Here is a 22,886-nt window from a genome sequence, read left to right as displayed (position 1 = left end):
TAATGAATTTATTCTATCTTCCTATATACATATGCATCAAATCTAAATGCAAGTACTTTGGAACTTCAATTATTACTATTTATAAATTTAATTATGACATCTTTCCATTTGTATCATTCTAAAACTATAGCTATATTTGTAGACATAATTTGACTGTGAAAGTATGCTTTATTGTATATTTTCTTGTCAGAGCATCGCTTGGTTTTTATCAGGAAAATATATTGAATTTGATCTTTAATAAAATGCTGGTGGGAGGGGCTAGGAGATGGCTCCATCAGTCAAGCACATGGCCTTGCCAACAAGAGGACCTGAGTTTGGTGCCTCGAACACACATGAAAAAGTACCATGTGTGATGATTCCATTTGTAATCCCAACATTGTAGAGGCAGAGAAAGGAGGATCCCTAGGGATCTGGCCAGCCTCTTTTGCCTAGTTAGTGAGTACCTGGTCAGTGAGAGACTTTGTCTCACAGGAGGCAGACAGTGTGTTTGAAGATGACCCCTAAGGGTGCCCTCTAGTCTCCATACACAAGACCCACACACACACACACACACACACACACACACACACGTATACTCATACATATGTACACCTACATATACACATGCACAAAAAGTGTATGGGGCTAAGGCTCCAGTGTTTTTTATTCCTAGCTCAGCTAAACAGGCTCCAACAGTGTAAACAGGAAAATGAAAATGAATTTTAACCAAGTCACTAAGAGAATTTACTAATTAGAAGCTATCACTAATTTCTGGGGGCTTTCCATTACCATCAGTCAAACATTGACTTTCTCTTACATCCTTTCATGCCATTCAGCGAAGCTTAAAGCGCGTGTGGCTAGGAGCTACCCACTTTATAAATCAATTCCTACTGGAACAAAGTCTTTAGAATTTTAAAGTGCTAAAGGTATATATTGAACAAATTTGCTCCCTAAATCTTACAGAAAGAAAACACAGTAGACTGACTTGAATGTTGACCCAGGAAGCCAAAGAGCTAGATTCTATTTTTGGTCTGTTATAGTCATATCCTCTTGGGCCACTCTTAGAAATTTTGAGATTATTGCATCATAAAATATTAATAATACTCCCTCCACCATGGTTCTGCAGTGAACATCTAATAAGAAAAGTAATAGGAAAGTGCTCTATCACATAATGTTAAAGAAATTATAAAATGCTCAAACTAAATACTTGTACCTTGGTGTGGCCAATGGAAACTGAATTTAGATTTCAGAATTTGATAAAAATATCTTGCATTTCAGTTGAGTGGGGTTCAACAGTACTCAAAATTTAACATGCCTGAGATGTTGAAACAATTACACCACAAATACTGAAAGTTGATGCATGAAAGGGAATGCAGTTAATAACTTCCTTGCTTGCTTTCCCCGTTTATGAGTTTTAGATGTTTCTTTAGCCATATAACAACCATATTAATTTCACACATGAATTTTGATCTGCTTCTGCACTATCTATACAGTATACACACAGTACCAGAGAGAGACCCTTGCAGTCTAAACTTCACAGTAACTGCCCCTGAATGCCATTCTCAGTTCTTTTTTTTAAAAATATTTTTATTTTCTATATTCTTTGTTTACATTACAAATGATTTCCCCTTTCCCGGATCCCCCTTCCCCATATGTCCCATAAACCTTCTTCTCTCCATCCATATCCGACACCAAAACTAAATCAGGATCAAATAGATCATCTAAACAGTCCCATAACACCTGAAGAAATAAAAAGGGTCATAGAAAGTCTCCCAACCAAAAAAAGCACGGGACCAGATGGCTTCAGTGAAGAATTCTATCAGACCTTCAAAGAAGACCTAACACCAATACTCTTCAAACTATTCCACAAAATAGAAACAGAAGGATCTCTACCCAACTCGTTCTATGAAGCCACAATTACGCTGATACCAAAACCACACAAAGATCCAACAAAGAAAGAGAACTTCGGGCCAATTTCTCTTATGAATATTGATACAAAAATACTTAATAAAATTCTTGCCAACCGAATTCAAGAACACATCAAAACAATCATCCTCCATGATCAAGTAGGCTTCATCCCAGGGATGCAGGGATGGTTCAATATAAGAAAACCCATCAATGCTATCCACTACATAAACAAACTCAAAGAAAAAAAAACATATGATCATCTCATTAGATGCAGAAAAATCATTTGACAAAATTCAGCATCCTTTCATGCTAAAAGTCTTGGAAAGAACAGGAATTCAAGGCCCATACCTAAACATCGTTAAAGCAATATACAGCAAACCGGTAGCCAACATCAAACTAAATGGAGAGAAACTTGAAGCAATCCCACTAAAATCAGGGACTAGACAAGGCTGTCCTCTCTCTCCATATCTTTTCAATATAGTACTTGAAGTTCTAGCTAGAGCAATTAGACAACATAAGGAGGTCAAGGGGATACAAATTGGAAAGGAAGAAGTGAAATTATCTCTATTTGCAGATGACATGATAGTCTACATAAGTGACCCGAAAACCTCCACCAGAGAACTCCTACAGCTGATAAACAACTTCAGCAAAGTGGCTGGTTATAAAATCAACTCAAGCAAATCAGTTGCCTTCCTATACTCAAAGGATAAGCAGGCTGAGAAAGAAGTTAGGGAAATGACACCCTTCACAATAGCCACAAACAATGTAAAGTATCTTGGTGTGACTCTAACCAAACAAGTGAAAGATCTATATGACAAGAACTTCAGGTCTCTGAAGAAGGAAATCGAAGAAGACCTCAGAAAATGGAAAAATCTGCCATGCTCGTGGATCAGCAGGATTAATATAGTTAAAATGGCCATCTTGCCAAAAGCAATCTACAGATTCAATGCAATCCCCATCAAAATCCCAACTCAATTCTTCACAGAATTAGAAAAAGCAATTCTCAAATTCATCTGGAATAACAAAAAGCTCAGGATAGCTAAAACTATTCTCAATAACAAAAGAAATTCTGAGGGAATCAGTATCCCTGACTTCAAGCAATACTACAGAGCAATAGTGTTAAAAACTGCATGGTATTGGCACAGTGACAGACTAGTGGACCATTCTCAGTTCTATTCTTTGCTATCTACCATGACTTCTATAATGCAATTTAAAAACATTCCTCACTCTCTACTCTTTGTTAGCACCTCAAGTGTTCTTTTTCTGTGTCTCAAATAAAATATGTCTTTCTTATTTCACATATTAGAGTTTCTCTGTGAGGAAAGGGAGTGGTAGGCTAGAATTATCTCAGAATGCTTCCTGTCACCTTTTGCTCTTTTCAGCAGCCCTAGCAGACAACCCCCAGTTGTATAGCCCTATAGTAGGAGGCTGAAAGAAGAAAAAATAGGGTAAACTGGTTTCAAGAGCCCCCGGGGCTTGTGTTCCTGGTGACTTACTTCTCAGGCCCATAATGAAGTGAAGACTGCAGATAACTAAACGAAATGGCCCAGAGACAGTGAATCCAGACCATCCCAAGATCCCCTCCAGACACTGAAGAGGCTTATTGTTCAGCCTATCTAGCTAAGAGATGGGGAATCATTTTGCAAATGTAGGTTGAAAACAGCAGAAAGGAACAAGAGTCAAAAACACCATAAAATATAATTGTGGGTCTAGGGAAATGGCTCTGTTGGTTAAGCGCCTAACACATACCATGAAGACCTTAGTGTTGATGTCCAGAACTCAAAAGCCAAGCAGAGTGGCATCTGTATATAACCTGAGCCTTAGGGAGGAGCAGAGATGGATTCCTGTATCTCACTCACCAGACACTCTAGCCAAGTCTGTGAGCTTCAAATTCAGTTAGAGACCTTGTCTGAGAAAATAAAGGTAGAGAGCTAGTGAGGAAGGATAACAAATATTGACTTCAGGCCTACACACACACACACACACACACACACACACACACACACACACGCACAAACCAACTCCATATACATACACATATACAAACACAGAGAGACCTAGCACAAACATTTGGCCAATTTAGTACAAAGCAAAGAAAAAATTAAATGTACCCAGAATATCATGATTTTATAGGACTATATAAAAATGAGAATAATAATTATGATCTTACTCAAAAAATGATTAAATTATAGCCCATCTTCAACAGTAGTCTCAACCTGTGGGTCGCAACCCCTTGGAGGGTCAAAGGACCCTTTCATAGGGGCATCCTAAGACCATCAGAAAACATAAACACTTACATTATGATCCATAACAGTAGCAGAATAAATTATGAAGTAGCAACAAAAATAATTTTATGGTTGGGTCACCACAGCAACATGAGGAACTATATTAAAGGGTAGCAGCATCAGGAGGGTCAAAAGCCACTGATCTACTTTAAGAACTCAAAGGATTCAGATTTGGTGATCCATGCCATGGGTTCTAGGCCAGCCTGAGCAATAGTGAAACTGTATCTCATAAAAATCCAAAGAATATTAAGTCAAGTTAGCAGAACTGAATTTTTTAAAATAAAGAGAGTACTATTCAGGGTGCTTAAAATATTAGAAAGTCATGATGCTCAAACTGTGTGTGTATGCACATATATAGAATGTATATTTCCCAAAAAGACAAAGACCACCTTTTCTACCTTATGTGAGATATCTAAAGATCTAAGCATTCAAGCTAGTTGGAACAAAATAGACTTATTTGTCAGGGATAAAGAATGAGGGTCAGAGTGGTTTTATCTGCTTGTAACTTTTCACTGGGAGAGAGACTATAATTAACACAACATCAGTGTTTTCTTTAAGCAACTACTTATGTATTCTGATTCCAATAAAACAATGGAGTAGATTCACCTTTTCCTCTTGTTAAAAACAGCTAAAACCACAAGGTATCGTAAATAAGTATATTCATCTCTCTGAAATCTCTGAGGTAGAAAGGACAAGGTATTCTGGTTGCTAGGGGCCTTAGGGTCTAAGTAATAACATGGAAGTGACTTCCATGGGTCTGCTGCTTTTGTAATACATGCTGAACCTTGTGACGACAGAGTAGTTATCTACTCAGCCATGCAGGCACGCGCACACACAACAAATGTCCTTCCAAAAAGCTAGCTATCTCTAGCCAAAGGAACAGAAAAGTGACAACCTATAAAGAAAAATTTTATTAGACAATAATTATCCAGTCAAATACAATAGAAATTTAGCCCCAATTCTCATCAACAAAGCAGGGTAACTAGACTTTTACCTTCATCTGGCTTTAGTTACATACTACCTTACCCATCTCTCTGGGGTATATTTAGAAAGACAGAATGACATCTAGTACTTTCATCCATACCAGGCATCAATGAATCCTCCAGTATATAATGGTAGTGGAGACCTTCCTCCTAATATCAGTGTAGTGTCATTGGAGGTCTTACATTTCACCCCTGCTGTGTAATATCAGCATCCCTAATCCTAGAATGAATATATATGGATCATGAAGGGGAGAACTTAACTCCTATATCCTTATATTCTCCCCAATATGGTGGTGTGAAAGTAGGCTTGTTAAGACAGGAGAATGAATTAAGATCAAGAGTCACAACATAATGATTTAAGGATACAATATAAAGTATTCATGATACAAAGAACTACAAACATAACAACTTCAGTGAGAAAAAGCATTTAGCAGGTACCAACACAGAGATGACATAAATATTGTAATTATTCAACAATTTTTAAAGCACCCATCTTAAAATGCTTCAGATAAGCAATTCTCAACACTGTAGAAACAATTCTTAAAAATGGAAAGTCTCAGTACAGAAATAAATAAAAGGCACAAAAAAAGAAGCAAATTTTTGTTTTGCTTTGCTTTGTTTTGTTTTGAGAAAGGGTTCCTCTGTGTAACTCTGGCTGTCCCAGGAGGAACTCTGTAGACTAAGCACCACCATCTCGTCTCCTGGCTAACATTTTTTTTTCTTAGAATGGAGAAATATAATAATCAAAATCGAAGAGTCATTGGATGGTCTCAATAGAACAAATAGGGATAGGTCAGGGAAATTAATGATAGAATGATAAAAAATATTCTATATGAGCAATGAAAAAATTGGAAAAAAGTGAACAGAGATTCAGGGACATATGGGACCATAAAAGTAAATTAAATATCCATGCAAATTAGAGTTCTAGATGGAGAAGAAAAACAGTGTGGTATTTAAGAAATATACAAAATATAATTGGTTAAAAAAATCTCACATTTTAAAAAAGTAATTTATTTTTAAATTGACAGGCACATATGCTTTACATTTATGGTATGAAATGTTTTGACATATGCAAACATTGTGGAATGACTAAATAAATCTAATTATCATAAAACCTTTAATATTTGGCAAAAAATATGAATGACATAATAAACCAACAAGATATAATTAGGAAAACTCTACATAATGACAGCAGAATATACATTTTTCAAGTTCACAAGAGATGTTCACACAGAATGTCTATATCCTAAGTCATGAAGTATACATGTATACATAAAGTATACAAAATTAGGAATATTTGAAATTATGCTGACTGTACCTCTGACAACAATGGGACCAAAGAAAATTCTTCCAAATAGAAATTAAGCATCTTACCTCTAAACAATCCATTAACTAAAAGGGAAGTCTCAAGAGAAGTTAAAAACTACATCTCAAAATATGTAACATTCAGATATAATGACAGGAAAATAAGAAAAATTAGCAGATGTCAGCAGATATGCATGTTGCAAATAGGTGACGACTATGACTATAAAGAGGAAGTATAGGAGCGATTTTTATTGCAACCAGAATAAGTCCTGGTTGTAATATTAGTTAAACAAACCAATATATGTGGAAATAACATGGTGTGGCTAGAGAGATGTCTCAGTCAGGCAAGCGTGAAGACCTGAGTTCAGATCCCCCAGCACCCACCTAAAAAGCTGGGCTTGGTGATTCCCACCAGTCATCCCAGTGCTAAAGAGTCAGACAGATCCCTGTAACTCAGTAGCCAGCCAGCCTGGCCAAATTGATGAGCTCCAGGCCAATAAGACACCTTGTCTCAAAAAACTCAGGGGGTGGAGGGAAAACCTGAGACAGCCACTGACACTGACCTCTGGCCCTCATATAGGCATACACATGCATGCACATGCACATGTGGATACACACACACACACACACACCTTGAAGCTATTCACACACACAAGAAAGAAATGATATAAAGGAAGAAGTTGACCTTGGCTCCCAGTTTCAGAGGTTTCAGCTCATGGTTGGCTGGCTCTATTGTTATGGGCCTAAGGTGAGACCCATGTAAGGTCATGTGAAAGGTCACAACACAACGGAGGAAAGATTCTCACTTCATAGCAACCAGAAAGCAAAAGAATAAACAGGAAGAGGCAGAGGTAAGGCTTTCAAAAGCATACGTGTGTCTGTGACCTATTTCCTCCAACCAGGCCCCACTTCCTAACAACTCATTCAGTATGAACTCATTTAATGAATTCATCCTCATGATCCAATCACCCTTCAACAGTGCTAACAACAAGGGATCAAGCCATCAATCCATGAACCTTTTGGTGGAAGGGCATTTCCTATCCTAACTGCAACATTCCAATATCAATTTCCGAGTTTTGATATTGTGTAGTCTATGGCCATACCTGAATGTACCCGATATCATCTGATACTGGAGTATGACTCTATACAGTGTGGAGGATGAGGTAAACCTAACGAAGAGTAGAGAGGGCCCTTTTGTGTTCTTGTAATTTGTTGTGATTCTTTTATTGTTTGAAACAAAAATTAAGGAAATTTCTTATAAATTAAGTGAAGTAGAAACAAAAGTCTGAAGGCTAAAATTGAAAGTAGTACATAAAATGTGTAATCAAGATTGCTAATGTCATAGCAATCTTGATTACACATTTTGTGTAATCAAGTTTTATGATGAAATAGATTTTAAATAGGGATGTTTTGAATAGACCAATGACATAAAATAGTAGGATATTTTAATAGTGGCATTAAACTAGTTAGTAAGTAGTAAAAATGGAGGAACTCCATGCCAGATAACTCAAAGCCTATTCCTGTGGCTGCTATGCAGCTAGTTGAACTGTATATACTCACTCCCTACATGGTACTCCCAAGCTGTGTATCACTGTTTTATTATCTTTACCACAGAAAGCATAGTCACATTGAGTAAACTATTTGTTGATAACTAGAAAAAAACAAATGAGGGATAATTATCTCCCTTTACACAAACTAAAATGGCAAGCAGTAGCCATATAAAGCTATGTAATTTTAAATTAAACAAAATTTTAAAAAGCAATTGCTAAACACATTGAAGTGCTAACTAGCCCTGTGTGGTTAGCAGCATCACATCAGAACAGTATAGATACAGAGAGTTCTGCTGCACCCTGCAGAAATCATGCCATTTCCCCACAGTCATGCAGGTACAGTCCAAAGCCCTCTGACAGGAATTGCAGTTGCATTATTTGGGGTTTGCATTTACACACAACTCCATCTTCAGCAATATTTAGCAGTTTGATAGAGGAGTCATGTGCTAGAGTTTTGGAGTGAAATCTTCTGAATTTGTATGTCAGTTCCAATTTTTCCTGGGCATGCTATTTTACTTCTACCATCCTGTTTTCATTTGTTTGTTTGTTTGTTTGTTTAAACTTTCATTTAAAATTGCCAGGCCTGAAGTGTACTTAAACCTACCTCAAAGGGCTATTATATGGACTTGCCTGAGACATAGTATCTGATACTTGTGTTCTTTACATGTTAATTATTAGCATATGCTTTAAGTCTGGAAAGCTAATTTGCTTGTTCTAGGACCTAGAATCTATGTGACCAGCAAAGAAGGCAATAGGGAACACTCAATCACATGAGTAGCAAAGAAGTCAGACCCTAAAAGGGCCCCTTTGTCCCAAGATGGACGTAAACAGCAATTGCATTGTTCTTCTGTAACTTGGGGCCAGCACCACGAAAGAAACAACCTTTTCTTGTAAGATCTGTTTATCATCTATCTTCCAAGACTTAAAGAAGGAGCTTTCTACTAGTGTCAAGGAGCTCAGAATTCAAAGCTAACCGCCACATCTACCAAATAAAATAAAACACGTTATACTGCCTATAAAAGAATATGTACACACATCACTCAGTCTGAGGTATGTTTGGGTCCTCTAGTTTTCTAAGCCATTTCTAGCAATTACATGGCATTCCTTGATGAATTATTATGATGAAATGTCAGAATCCTAATACCTCTGTGAATACAACGGGCCTACTCTTTCTTCATAATAAACTGGATAAATATTGGTAGATCACCTGCTACATAAAGGGGAATGTTTACTCTACACTGGTCATTAGAAAACTATTGATACAAGGCTAAGTTTAGTCCATCTTGCCTTTTTGTGGAAAGCAAAATAAAAATGATTTTAATATTTTGAAACAGGATGAAAACCACCTTAAACCACAATTGCTGAACTCTGACTGGCTTGGAAAATTAGCTTTTGCTGCTGACTTGATAATTTGTCTTAATCCAACCTGAAAGTATAAAATAAAATTCTAAGTGAAATTGGAGTAAAGTCATTTTAATGCCTAATATTGTTTGAGCTGTTTTGATCCTTTATATGCTTCGGATCCTGGGACAAATCAAAAGAATGGAGATCTACTTCATACCCAGTATACTGGCCACAATAAAAAGAAAGATATTAATAAGTATAGTTGATTGTAGAAAAATTTTAATTCAAATGTATCATTGTAGGAAAATAAGATAGTGAACCACTTTGGGAGAGCCTGAGACCTCCTAAAAATGTTAAATGGAGTTTAATGTATCCAGAAATTCCACCCCTAAATATGTATACAAGAGATATAAAAGTACATGCCTGAACAGAAACTTTCACACAAAATATAGCAGCCATATTTAGAAAAAAAGCAAAAGGTAGTAATAAGCCAAAGGGCCATAAACTGATGAATGAATAAAGAAAGTATGTTACTGCTATAAAATAAACTATCATTCAACCATAAACGTGAATGCAATGATGATCTATGATTTGTATACATTTTAAACTGTTTATATCAAGTGAAAATGGCAAGCCAAAAAAGACCAAGTGTTTTTATTTTCTTATTTGTATTAATTCTCATAAAACGAAAGGTTATAGACTAATGTGTGTACAAGGGCAGCGAAAGGAGAAATGGCTGACAATAGACAAAGCTTCCTTTTTAGGAAATGTAGTTATTTAAAACAAGCTTTTGGTGGTAGTAACATAACTCTGTAAATCATGATAGTCATTAAATTGTGTACTTAAAAAAATTACAAGAAAATTTACAAGAAAAAATCAAGTAGTAGTTATCAAGAACAGTGACCGGCGACTAGGAGCAGCCACAAAGGAGCATGTGAGAATTCAGGTGAAGTGTGGAATATTACATATCTTGACTTTAGTGTTGGTTACACAACAGCATGTATTTATAGCCAAGTACGTTGAAATCGACTTAATACCTGAACACAATAAGATTTATTGTATACAAATTATACCATAATATAGCTACCTGGTAAGAAAAGTTAAAATGGAAACGGTATCTCCAGTCACACATAAATTTGCAACATATATTTTTTTTTAGTTCACGCTGCAATTCTAGCTGTAGAGTTAGACCTTTAAGACAAGTGGAAAGGTTATTTCTGTAGTCCAAGATCCATGGCCCTGTACAGTTTAGGATCTTTCACTAACCTTCCAACAGAAGGTTAACCTGCAAAGTCATGGTGTCTCCAAAGCAAATATATCAAGCAACAAGTATATGAAATTAAAAGCCTATGCTCCTGTACCCCAGTCAAATCATAAGAAAAATAGACCTTTTTAAAAACTACAGAATCTCTACCAAGTGCATTTCAAAACTACCAAGAGCATCAAAACAAACAAAATCTGAGAAACTGTCACAAGCCAAAGGCTTTTAAATAGACAGAAACACCATGTAATTCACGTTGTCTTGGATGGGACACTGCCCACAGGCAAATTAATGAACCTGGAACAAAGTCTGGGAGAACAGTCAATTAAAATAGACCAACGTGTGCTGATCCGTTGTGGTCATGATAGAAGAGTGCATTAAAATTCCAACTCAACAAATGCTTCTGTGATATGTGAAAAGAATTGGTCTTAGCTAACTCAAAATGGATCAGAGATTTAAATGCAAAACAGAAAACAAAATTTCCGGAGGAAAACATGAGGAAAAAAATCACTGAAATCTTGCATTTTACAGTCTTAGCTAGGTACAATACCAAAAAAAGAGGAAAATAATAAATTGAATTTGTCAAATATCAAATTGTGAATGAGGCCTGGTGACAGACTCCAGGAATAGCAACACGTGAGAGCTTGAAGCAGGAGAATCCCAAGCATGGGCTACACAGTGAGTTGTAGACCAGGCTGGACTACAGAATGAGACCTAGTCTTGGAAAAAAATCAAAACCTTTCTCTTCAAAACACATACCATCGTGACAATGAAAAAGCTGAGCACTGTGGCACACCCAGTAATATCAACTTGGGAGGCAGAAGCAGGAGAATTGCAAGTTTGAGACTAGCTTGAGATACATAGTGGGACCATATCTCAAAAACCAAAATAACACAAACCAAAATAAAACAAAGCAAAAGGGGGGAAGACAGACTATGCATTTGCGGGTAAATATTTGCACATTATATACCTGACAGGGATTTGGATTTAGACTATGGAAATAATTGTTACCACTCATCAATTAAACAACAACCCAATGTTAAAATAGAAAAAAAAAACTCAGAAGCAAGTCCTTGTGTATGAAAGATATACGAACAGTTTATAAGCACTTAAAATATGTTTACTACCCCTAGGCACTCCTTATGGAAATAAACGTTGAAATTATAATATATTATTTCATACCAATTTATATGGTTATATTTGTAAAGGACAAGGCACACAACAAAAATTCCTGCATTTGGAAGGCTGAAGCAGGAGACTTGTGAGTTTAAAGCCATCCTCGGCCTCATAAAAAATAGTCTGAAATAAAATAACAAGAGCCCAGTCAATAACAAATGTGCGTGAGGATGTGTTGCAATGAGAAGACTCACATGCAGAATGCTTCTGCTGCTTTGGAAAAAGGTTTTGTAATTTCTTAAACCATTAAACACAAATTGTCCTATTACCCAGGAATTCCACTTTGAGGTAACTACAACAAAAGAAGAAAACAAATGTTCACATAAAGATGTGTGCATCAATGTTCTAAGCAGCATTAGTCATGTTAGCCAACAACTAGAAAAAAACACTAAATTTCTATCAGTTGGTGAGTAGACACCCCAAAATGTATTACCCATAAAGTGTAATATTATTAGGCAACAAAAGTTAGTACTTACATGAGCAACAATATGGTTAAATCTCAAAACTAGTAGGGTGAGTGAAAGAAACCAGACTCAAGAGACCACATATTACATGATTTCATTTAAGTGTAATGTTCAGAATTGGCAATTTTATATAGACAGAGAATACATTAGCAGCTGCCTGGGCAGGAGATAAAGATTAACAGTAAATGGGCATGAGGTCTTACTGGGAGGATCAAAACATTCTACAACTGATTTGTTGTGATAGCTACATAAACCTGAAAACTTACTAATAATCAATTACATATATAAATATGTGTATTTTATTTAGTTTAGTTTAGTTTTATTTTGTTTTAGTGCTAAGGTCTTGTGCAGGTGAGACAAATGCTCTGCTACCAGGTGTTCCTAGTCCCAGTTGCATTTTAGGCTTATGTAAGTTATCACAATCAAATTGTTAAAATATGAAGAAAAGGTGAAACTGGTTGGAGAATATGTGGGAATTCTGTACTATCTTTACACCATTTGTTTTGAGACATGGTCTTGCTATATGTAGCCCTGGCTCTCCTAAAACTTGGTATGTAGATCAGGCTGGCCTCAAACTCAAAGATTCTCCTGCTTCTGTTTCCCAAGAACTGGGATTAAAAGTGTGTGTCACTGCACTAGGCTTTGCAACTTTTCTATAAATCTAAAACCTTTCTGAAAAAAAGATTACATTTATTTAAATCAACATCAGAATTTATGGCCTTCCAGATGGTTCCATAAGAAAGTTCATTATCCTGTGGTAAATCCCAAGGCCCCACATGCTTGAAGGAGAAAATCAACTCCCAAGAGTTGTTCTCTGACTTCCACACTCATAGCAGGCATCATGTATATATGCACACACATACTAGTGCATGTGCGTGTGAAGGGAGAGACAGAGAGAAAGACAGAGACAAAGACAGAGAAAGACAGAGAGAGACACAGAGAGACACACACAGAGAGAGAGAGAGTGAGAGTATAATACCAATACTCAAGAAGCTGAATCAGGTCACACACAATAAGATGCAAGAAACTAATTAGTATTTAAAAGAATATATTCATGGATTATCAACATTTAGAAGTAACTTTCTGCATGAAAAGGTATTTTAAAGAGTTTTCTATAGATTAAAATAGATAAAAATCTCCTTAACTAAAGAACATTTGAAATCAATTTTGATGATAGAAAATAGTAACTTTAAACATCAATTAAGCAAAATAGTACTTCCCTCAAAGAATTCTGTGTTAAAAATATATTAAATATATATTTCACTGTAGCTGGAAAGATGGCTCAGGGGTTAAAAGCACGGGTTGCTCTTCCAGAAGACCTGGGTTCAATTCTCAGTACACACATGGCAACTCACAACTGTCTGTAACTCAGATCTCAGGGGATCCAACATTCACATTGTGTACAAACACACATGTAGGCAGAAAACACATTCACATAAAATTTTAAAAAGCTAAAAGCATCATATAAACATATGCCCCACTATTATCATATCCCAAATTTCACCAATTAACATTTGTCATAACTTATCTTCTAGACTTGGTTTGATCATCTTCCCTGCAAAGCCAAAAATACCTATGATCTGGCATTATACAAAAAGTTTGCTAAGCCCTGTTTTATACCATAACAAAGGAGACAAACATAATCAGTCACTTTAAAAAAATATATGTTTAACATTTTCCTAATATCTTTTTTGATATGTCCTATAAAAGATAAGCCCTGCATCTCTTCTACTGCAACACTATTTGGAAATTCCCCTTTTAAAAAATCCACATTGTTAGCTTAACAATCTAGCAAAGTCTCGATGTAATTGCCATTACCATGTTATTAAAGTGCCAACATCATACCCTGATATCCCTAAGGTGACCGCTGTTACTCACTGAGGTCTCTTAGGTATCGAGTGGCTCCTATGGCATCACACCCTGTCCTTAGCATCATTCTGGCATATCACCCCAGTATGGTGTCATGTATAACCTGTGCTGTGGCAGAGCCTTACTCTGATGCCTCTCCACCGGGATGCCAGAGTAACTAGCCTGTGCTTCTTCCCACTCCTTGGACAGAGGTAGGGAGGGGGGAGGGTAGCTACAGTCAATGGTTCAAGCTCAGAGGTAGTACTCTGCTCCAACTACTGTTCCTTCCGCCTGCCACTGCAAGTGAGGGCCCCGAGGGACAGTATCTGTAGGATCCCAGAACTTTCTTGGCCTGCTACAGTTTCCATTTCATGTGGCAAACTTACTGGCCCACCAAAGACCACCCGCCCTAGCTTTTTCACACAGTACTACCAGAAGCCGCTCCCATTACCTGACTCCATTCTCCAGCTGTCATCCTGGGCCAATTCCACCGGCAACTTGACTACGGCTTTCTCTAAGGACTCTGGGACTTGTAGTTTCACATTGCTAGGACCCGGAACTGAGTAGCTTCCAAAGATGCCTCCAGGCCTGGATCTGCTTTCAAACTGCAACTCCCAGAAGCCCTAGGCTATGGGCGGGGCAAAAGGAAAACAGAGATCAGTGATTGGACAATCTCTAGCTCTTTGATTGGTCGCCGGAACAGGAAATGCGAGTGGGCGGGGCTTGAGTTTCGCGGTGGTCCTGGGAAGGCGAAATGGAGGGGTGTGTATCTAACGTAATGATCTGTAACCTGGCCTACCACGGGAAGCTGGATGAATTGAAGGAGAGCATTTTGGCTGATAAATCTCTGGCTACTAGAACTGATCAGGTAAACCAGCCCGAGGGCTTGTCGCCTAGCAGCGGGTATCAATGAAGCCCAAGGCTTCCGGATCCTAACTTGGTCTGAGGCCACTTCTGAGCTGCTCCCGCCCACTCCTCCCTCTTGTAGCCTTGGGTTATACCAGGACTCCCTGTCCAATTGTAGCCCCTCAAAGACTTTGGGGCGGTTGTGGGAAGGCTAAGCGTGCTGAATTTCATATATATTTCTAGAACATCCACCGCTTTTCTCAAAAATTCCCAGCGTTAGGAAGAGAAAGCGCGACAGAGATCTAAGAAGAAAGCTTGTTAGGTGGATTTTTCTTACGTTGTAATCCTAGCAAGTGGACCACGTGTACCCAAATGCCTGTTTTGTGTATGTCAGGAAGTTTGAGAGGAGCTGGGAATTTCAGTCAAGTAGAAGAAAACAGGCATAAATGAAATAACGGCACAACATGTCTTATTACATATTTTAAATCCCCCAGAAAGAAGTTTACATACTCATTTCAGAACATGGAAGGAGAAGACACGATAGAAATAGTTGGGAACGGCTTTGTATACAAGGGGAGGTGGTTTACACTGTGAAGAAAGAATGGGGTTCCATGTGGGGTGTGTGAACTGAGGCAAACAGAATGGACATTGGGAAGTATTTCTGTTCTGACCAACTAAATCTCAGGTTTTTATCGTCGTGACTTTCCAAATCATAGGTTGCCTTCTGTGTTGATAGTGTTAAATATGAGTAAAACTTCAACATACTTCAGAACTTCCATGTTGTCTCTTTTAGAAGAGAACTCGAAGAGACTGGTTTTTTTTTTTTTCTGGAATTTTCCATTATTACTCAACAGGAGAATTCCCCTATGTTCTTTGGGTTTGCTTATGATGGTGTGGTGATGTGGTTTAAATTTAATAAAGTGAATTAAGACTTGATCCACTGAAAATAAGGAGTCAATGACATAAAAGAGAGAGCTAATCAGAATTAAGAAGTTAAATACAACAACCAAGTGCAATTAATTTATGGACTTTATTTCCATCCAGATTTAAACCACCTGGAAATGGGTTTATAGGAGACTATTGGTTTTTAATTGAGTTAATATGTTTTACTTTATGTAATATGTTTGTTATTTAAGATATGATCTCCCTATGTAATCCAGGCTATCCTTTCAATCAAGGTCCTCCTATCCACCAGCCTCCCAAGTTCTGGAAGGTTTGCATTACCACCCATGACAAAGAGTTAAGGAATGTTACTTTAGGGTCCAATAATGGTCTTGGTTTGTTTGTTTTACAAAAGTACTTTTATTTTTTAGGTGCTGAAATAATTAGAGGTGAACAGTCATGGCCTTTAGGATTCTGTTTTAAAGAAACCTCGGCAGGACTGAAGAGGTGGCTCAGTGGTTAAGAACACATACTTCCTTTCCTCATAACTTTCTGTAACTCCAGCTGCAAGGGGATCCAGTGCATCAGCCTCCCCATGCCCATGTGGTCACACACACAAACCCATCCACATGCACATAATTAAAAGTAAAATACAACTTTTTAAAAGAAAATTCAAGTAATAAGGTCTAGAAGTTAATATGGCAAGTTTTTGTTGTTGTTAAATCTGAGTAATAGGCATTTGATCTCTGTCATATTCCCTCTATTTTATGTATATTTGAAATTTTTATAAAGTTGAACTGTTGTCTGGAGACACTGACAAGGAAGGCCACAGGTATCCACAGCTGTGAGACTTCTAGCTAGCTCCCTTCCTGGGTACCAGCAGCATCTCCTCCTAACCAGGCAACTCCCTAAGTGTCACATTGAAGTTCATTTAAAGGCTGGGCACTCACATGCACACATACACACACAAACTTATACACACAAACACTAAACGTACACTCTCTTACCCTCACATTCATACACTGACACTCGCACACACACACACACACACACACACAGAAGCATACATACAACCATCACTTATATTACTCAAGACTAAGAAGTAAAGCAATAGGCACAAATAGGAACTCTCTTTAAGAATTATGATTCTTAACTTTAAAAAAATAATAATTTTATTGCTGATTGTATGGGGTGTGTTATCATAAAATACTCTCAACTATTTGTATAAGCATTTCTCATTTTGTTCTTTATAATATTCATAAGTTCAGCAGATACAGTGGCATATGCCTGTAATACTAGCACATAGGAGGAGAAGGATCAAGAATTTCAAGCTAATGTCTGCTACATAGCAAGATCAAAAACAAAACAAAAATTTGCATGTTCTCTGTAGAGCTTCTCACTTGAAGTCTGTGTGGTAATAAGAGATTGCATAGGCGCAAAGCATGGGTAAATTGCATGACCCTGGATAAGTTGTTTATGTGAAGTAGTCTTAGTTTCTTTCTGTGTAAAATGGGGGATTATAGGCACCATGTAGAATGTTGGGAGTCAAAAGATGTGATGCAGAGAAAAGTAGCACTGCTTCACAAGGGCATGGATGAGCATTGTAAACAGCAGATCTCCATTTCTGCTGATGGATTGAAATCAATGCTTTCATCACTATCCTGCCCAGAACTCCTTATATTCATGGATATTATTCACCCCATGCTACTAATACCTTTGCCTCCCAAATGCTAATAAGTAACATGGTTGAAGGTTACCTACCTGCTGAGCTGGTGCTCTCCATGTCTTCCTATGGGTTTGCCAGCATCAGCATTTTCTCTGCCTATTTGTCTTTAGCACTGTTGACAGCTTTGCTCCCCTGTTTCCCACACAGGACAGCAGAACAGCATTGCACTGGGCATGCTCAGCCGGTCATACTGAAATTGTTGAATTCTTGCTGCAGCTTGGAGTGCCAGTGAATGATAAAGATGACGTGAGTACAAGGCAAACGTTGATAAGCTCTGGGTTATCTTTAGACTCCAGCCTTGTATTTACTGAAGCCTGAATATTAAGCTCATAAACAAAAATATAAGGTTTATAAGTAGGAAGTTACAATATGACCTTAGTGAATAGGCAAGGGGTTAATGATGCGATTCTTTTAGAGTGCCAGAGAAACTATAATTCAGGGTGAGAATACAGATCAGGGCTTATTACTATGAATTCTAAAAGACTAAACATTTTAATGTTGAAATCGTTGGTGAGTATTGGCAGAATAATAAAGGCTTAGGCATATGTGTGTTATATAGAAACATTTATTATAACGGCATTGCTCCTATTCTAGTTGCTGGACAAGTGTACATATAAGAGTGTTTGTGTGTAAGTTTGTGTGTGTCTATTACTATTAAACTATTGCTATGTTTCAGTAGTTAAGAGTGCTTGCTACTCTTGCAGAGGATGCCTGGTAGCCATGTTGGGTGGCTCACAACTTCCTGTAATTCCTGCTTCAGAGGAGCTGATACCCCATGTATTTATGGTCTATATGCATAAATACATAAATAAAAGTAAATCCTTTTAAAAAGATTAGACTTACAGAAAACTGAGACTGGAACCTGTTTTATAGGCACAGATTAATATTCAGAGATATTTACTGAAGTAATATTTATAAGAGGAAATAACAATTTTATGGAAAAATGGTTGAATAGCACATAGTATACATACTTTGTAAGTTAATATTTAATCTGTCATCCCAAAGAATGACAGAAAAATTCTCACAATATAATGGTAAGGAGAAATTGTGGAAAACACACCTCACAGAACTCCATATACTCCTAATTTTGGTTTTTAGTTTTTAAAGTTATTGTATGGGAGAAAATGGATTGGAATTAGTCTAATATGCTGTGCCTGTGTTACAGGATTGTGGCTCTTTTTAAATGACTTCTTTTGATTGATGTGTATGTATGAGTGTATACCATCTATGTGCAGCCCCCTGTGGCGGCCAGAAGAGGCCATCAGACCACAGAGGCTGGAATTCCAGAGCACTGTGAGCCCTCCGAACCAAACACTGGTGCTGGAGCAGCAGCGAGTGCGCTTAACCACTGAGCCATCACTCCAGCTCACTTTTTCTTTTACATACATTTTTTGTTTCCAAATTTTCCACAATGCTCAGTGTTGAGTGGGAGGAGCATATTGTTAAGTCATCCACACAACTCTGTAGACCTTGAGTAAATGTTGGTGTTTATCCCTCTCTCCCGTTTTCACCTTGGCTTTTGTAAAATCCCATCTTCTATACAGGCAGGTTGGTCTCCTCTTCATATTGCTGCCTCTGCTGGCCGGGACGAGATTGTAAAAGCCCTTCTGATAAAAGGTGCGCACGTGAATGCTGTCAATCAAAATGGCTGCACCCCCCTGCATTATGCAGCTTCGAAGAATAGGCATGAGGTATGGTTCTGTCCCTGTGGTTGTTTCCTTTGAGTTTTAAACCTGAACAGAAAAACAGATTTCTGCATTATTTTCTTGCTGTCCTTTCCAGATTGCTGTTATGTTACTAGAAGGTGGGGCTAATCCGGATGCTAAGGACCATTATGATGCTACAGCAATGCACCGGGCAGCAGCCAAGGGTAACTTGAAGATGGTTCATATCCTTCTGTTCTACAAAGCATCCACAAACATCCAAGACACTGAGGGTAACACTCCTCTGTAAGTGACAAGGAGCAATGGTTTTCATTCTGATTATAAATGCAATACATGCTGGCAGCAAAAAAACAAATTGAAAGGATACCAAAGCATAATGACAATAATTAAAATTGCTTATCATTTTGCTACCCAAAAAATACTGATATTATCTTTAGGTATTTCCTTCCATTTGTTTATATGCAGCTATGTATATGTAGCAAAAATTAAGGTCATGTAAGTAATTTTATGTTTTAATCTCATAGACCCTTGTAAGCATTTTTCAAGGTCATGAAATTCATTTAAAACATTTATGATTACTACTTACAATCCTACTATATGGATGTGCCATGACTTAATCATTCCTGCTATTGTTTATTTAAACATCTTTAAGCTTTTGACTATTTTAACTGGTTTAATGGTTCATTGACACTGGCCAATTTATTTCAAACCCTTTGCCCATATTGTGGATTGTGAGCTTAGTTTAGAGTCCTAGAAATTGAATGAGTGTTTCAGCAAATACACATATTTCAAGACAAATTGCTTCCAGAGGAGTTGTCCCGTTGTTCCCTCCCAACAGCATATTAGCAGTAGCTGTTACCTCCCATTCAGCACCATGTTGTATGAAAGGTGGCATTTCCTGGTTAAGATTTACATTTTTGTTATTGATTTTAATATTTATTAATCCCTAAAATTATAAGTTTTGTAGTCTTTCTGTTTTCTTTTAGAAGAATTCATTCATTTTGTCAGAATTTTAAGTGTTCTTGACACAGTAAAAATAGGATTTATACCATATCAGTTGAAAATATTTTCTCAGTTGTCTCTTCGTTCATGAGTTTTCAGCTATCAGAAGTTATCAATTGCTATGTAGCCAAACCTATAATTTCCATCACAACTAGAAAGCTTTCTCTAATCCCACGACTCTTAAATCCACACAGGATTTATTGATATGGGTGGCTTGAAACCAACTTTTACCTTGGTAGATTTTTTTTTTTTACATACCCATTTTTCTCCTTTATTGAATAATGACCATTGTGAATCAGAAATTCTGGGTCTGTTTTGTAGTTCAGAATAAGGTACAGCCTTTCCCCCTCTAACTTTAATTCAGCTTTTTAAAGTATTGTTTTCAGGGGCTGAGCATGGTGGCACATATCTTTAATCCCAGCACTGGGGAAGCAGAGAAAAGCAGATCTCTATGTGTTCGAGCCAGCCTGGTCAATATTTCAGGCTAGCCAGGACTCCATAATAAGACCCCGTTTACAAAAACAAACAAACAAACAAACAAAAATCTGTGGCGGCATATGCCTTTAATTCTAGCACTGGGAAGGCCAAGAGATAGACAGAATTCAAGGTCTGTATAGCAAGCTCTTGTGGTAGCCAAGGGCAGGTAGGGAGATCCTGACTTAAAACAAAAACAGTATTTTTTTTTAATTGAAAATAGATTCTTCTCTCATACAGTATAGCCCAACTGCAGTTTCCCCTCCTTCTGCTCTTCCCACCTCCTCTCTTCCCCAGATTCACCCTACCTCCATTTCCTGTTCAGAAAAGAGCAGGCCTCCATGATACAATAGCCAACCAGGACAAAACAAGATACACTAAGGCAAGGTTAAAACCCTCATTGAGGCTGGGCAAGGCAACCTATTAGGAGGGAAAGAGTCTCAAAAGCAGGTAAAAGAGTCAGAGACACACCCGCTCCCACTGTTAGGAGTCCAATAAAAAAAAAACCCAGCATGTATGCAGAGGGCCTGGTGCAGAGCTTTGCAGGCCCTGTGACTGCCACTGGAGCCCATATGCACTCTGCTTGTTGATTCAGAGGGCCATGTTCTGGTGTCTCCATCCTCTCTGACTCCTGTAGCCTTTCCTCTTCTCTTCTGCAAACTTCCCCTATTTCCAAGAGAAGGAACCTGAGAGAGAGCAAGGAAAGTATTATTTTCTTATTCTTTAAAAAATCTTTCTTATAGGCCCATGTGACTATTTAAAATGAATATTCTAACTTATTTCTCCATGACTCAATCACATTCATCTGGAAATAGTCTAGGAATTGTATAGTATAGGGCCCTTGAGAAAAGGACTCATTGGATACTGTTCTTCAGTATAGATGCTGCCATTTTCAGCTACATTAACTATATTAAGAAACTTAGCTTTCCTCCCCCATAATTTCCTCATCTGTAATAATATAGTAATTATTGCTCCCTCACTAGATTACTGTGAGTTTAAATAAAGTGCTGTGTTAAATGTCTAATAGTTTGCCTGTCAAAGTGTGTAAGTGACTGGCAGAGGTTTGGTTCTTTGCTCGAGCAGTTAACTCTTGAACTCTCCCATCATAATGAGAACTCTAACCCGTGCGATGACTTTTACTGTAAAACAGGGCTAATTATACAGGATTTGTCAATGTAGATACACCGATCAAGCAAGATCAGATCTTTTCAATTGTTTTTTTCTGGAAGTTGCATGAATTGTTACAGAGGCAGGATATAAATTGAAACATCTCTAAATTCTAAGCCCGATTTGTTATTACATGATGTATTTGGAGTGCATTACCATTAATCTCTGTTGAAAGAGGTAGTTGTGCCTTAGGCTAGCATTTAAGAACTAATCATCTGTTTTAATAGGACCAGGATTATGATTTATGATCTAGTATTGCATAGCTATTCTAGTTAACTTTAATTTACAATCTTTCTCATACCAATTGAGTTCCCTTCCCTGATTAAGTAACTTTCCAGTATTACCCCGGTGCAGTGATAAGCGTTTTGGAATGGAAACTCTAACCATTCTGTAGAAGTGGTAGTGACTAATTCTTCTTTGTTATCCCCAATTTCAGACACTTAGCCTGTGATGAGGAGAGAGTGGAAGAAGCAAAATTGCTGGTGACCCAAGGAGCAAGTATTTACATCGAGAACAAAGAAGAAAAAACACCCCTGCAGGTGGCCAAAGGGGGCCTGGGTTTAATCCTCAAGAGAATGGCAGAAAGTGAAGAAGCTTCTCTTTAGTCTGTATATGTGGTGTTGTCCTCACTGTCCTGGAAACGGTTGCTCACTAAGCGTCTTGTATACTTGAAAATGTTTTCTCACCCTCAGAATTTGATAACGTTGTATTGCTCCTACTGAAGTACTTGTACAATTTTCCCCCACTTTCCAGGCATTGAAAAACTGGTGAGGTTGTTCTGATGTCATTCATTAAATCTTGATTACTTTGCAGTAAGTGGTTGTGGCTGTCCTGTCTTGAGCGGCTTCCCATGCACCTGGTGACCCACTGTGGGACAGAACAAGTTCAGGAACAGCCAGCCAGCTGGCCAGGGGGTCTCGAAGCTTCCCTCAGTGCAGGCAAAACAAAGCCTGGCCTATTTTTCAAGTTCACTCAACAGACCAATCCCAAATATTTCTCTTTTTTTCAACTACAAGGTTAAT

The 22,886-nt window shown here is 37.7% G+C and overlaps 2 protein-coding genes across 3 annotated transcripts in view; one reads left to right on the top strand and one right to left on the bottom strand.

The window, feature by feature from the left end:
• The window catches only part of Atg4a (autophagy related 4A cysteine peptidase), a gene marked incomplete at its 5' end in the record, with an annotated part of 79,724 nt that extends 64,998 nt beyond the window's left edge, over positions 1 to 14,726 (bottom strand). The window contains one exon of the mRNA XM_052171747.1: positions 14,555 to 14,726. Within this exon, the coding sequence (XP_052027707.1) occupies positions 14,555 to 14,726 (172 nt within the window). The remainder of the gene's footprint in view (positions 1 to 14,554) is intronic.
• A 78-nt stretch (positions 14,727 to 14,804) lies between these two features.
• Positions 14,805 to 22,680, top strand: Psmd10 (proteasome 26S subunit, non-ATPase 10). Of its 2 annotated transcripts, none has more exons than XM_052171745.1 (5): positions 14,805 to 14,971; positions 17,705 to 17,803; positions 19,102 to 19,248; positions 19,340 to 19,506; positions 22,301 to 22,680. In XM_052171745.1, the coding sequence occupies exons 1-5, from the start codon at positions 14,858 to 14,860 to the stop codon at positions 22,467 to 22,469; spliced, it is 696 nt and encodes a 231-aa protein (XP_052027705.1). In that variant the 5' UTR covers positions 14,805 to 14,857; the 3' UTR covers positions 22,470 to 22,680. The 2 variants fall into 2 exon arrangements, with proteins under 2 accessions (XP_052027705.1, XP_052027706.1); XM_052171746.1 differs by having other exon boundaries at positions 19,340 to 19,427; positions 22,301 to 22,392.
• The last annotated feature ends 206 nt before the right edge of the window (positions 22,681 to 22,886 follow it).

This window comes from Apodemus sylvaticus, chromosome X (assembly GCF_947179515.1).
Source record: "Apodemus sylvaticus chromosome X, mApoSyl1.1, whole genome shotgun sequence".
NCBI classification, from domain to species: domain Eukaryota; kingdom Metazoa; phylum Chordata; class Mammalia; order Rodentia; family Muridae; genus Apodemus; species Apodemus sylvaticus.
The sequence above is the reverse complement of the archived record's forward strand: the minus strand, read 5'-3'. Positions and strand labels throughout refer to the sequence as shown.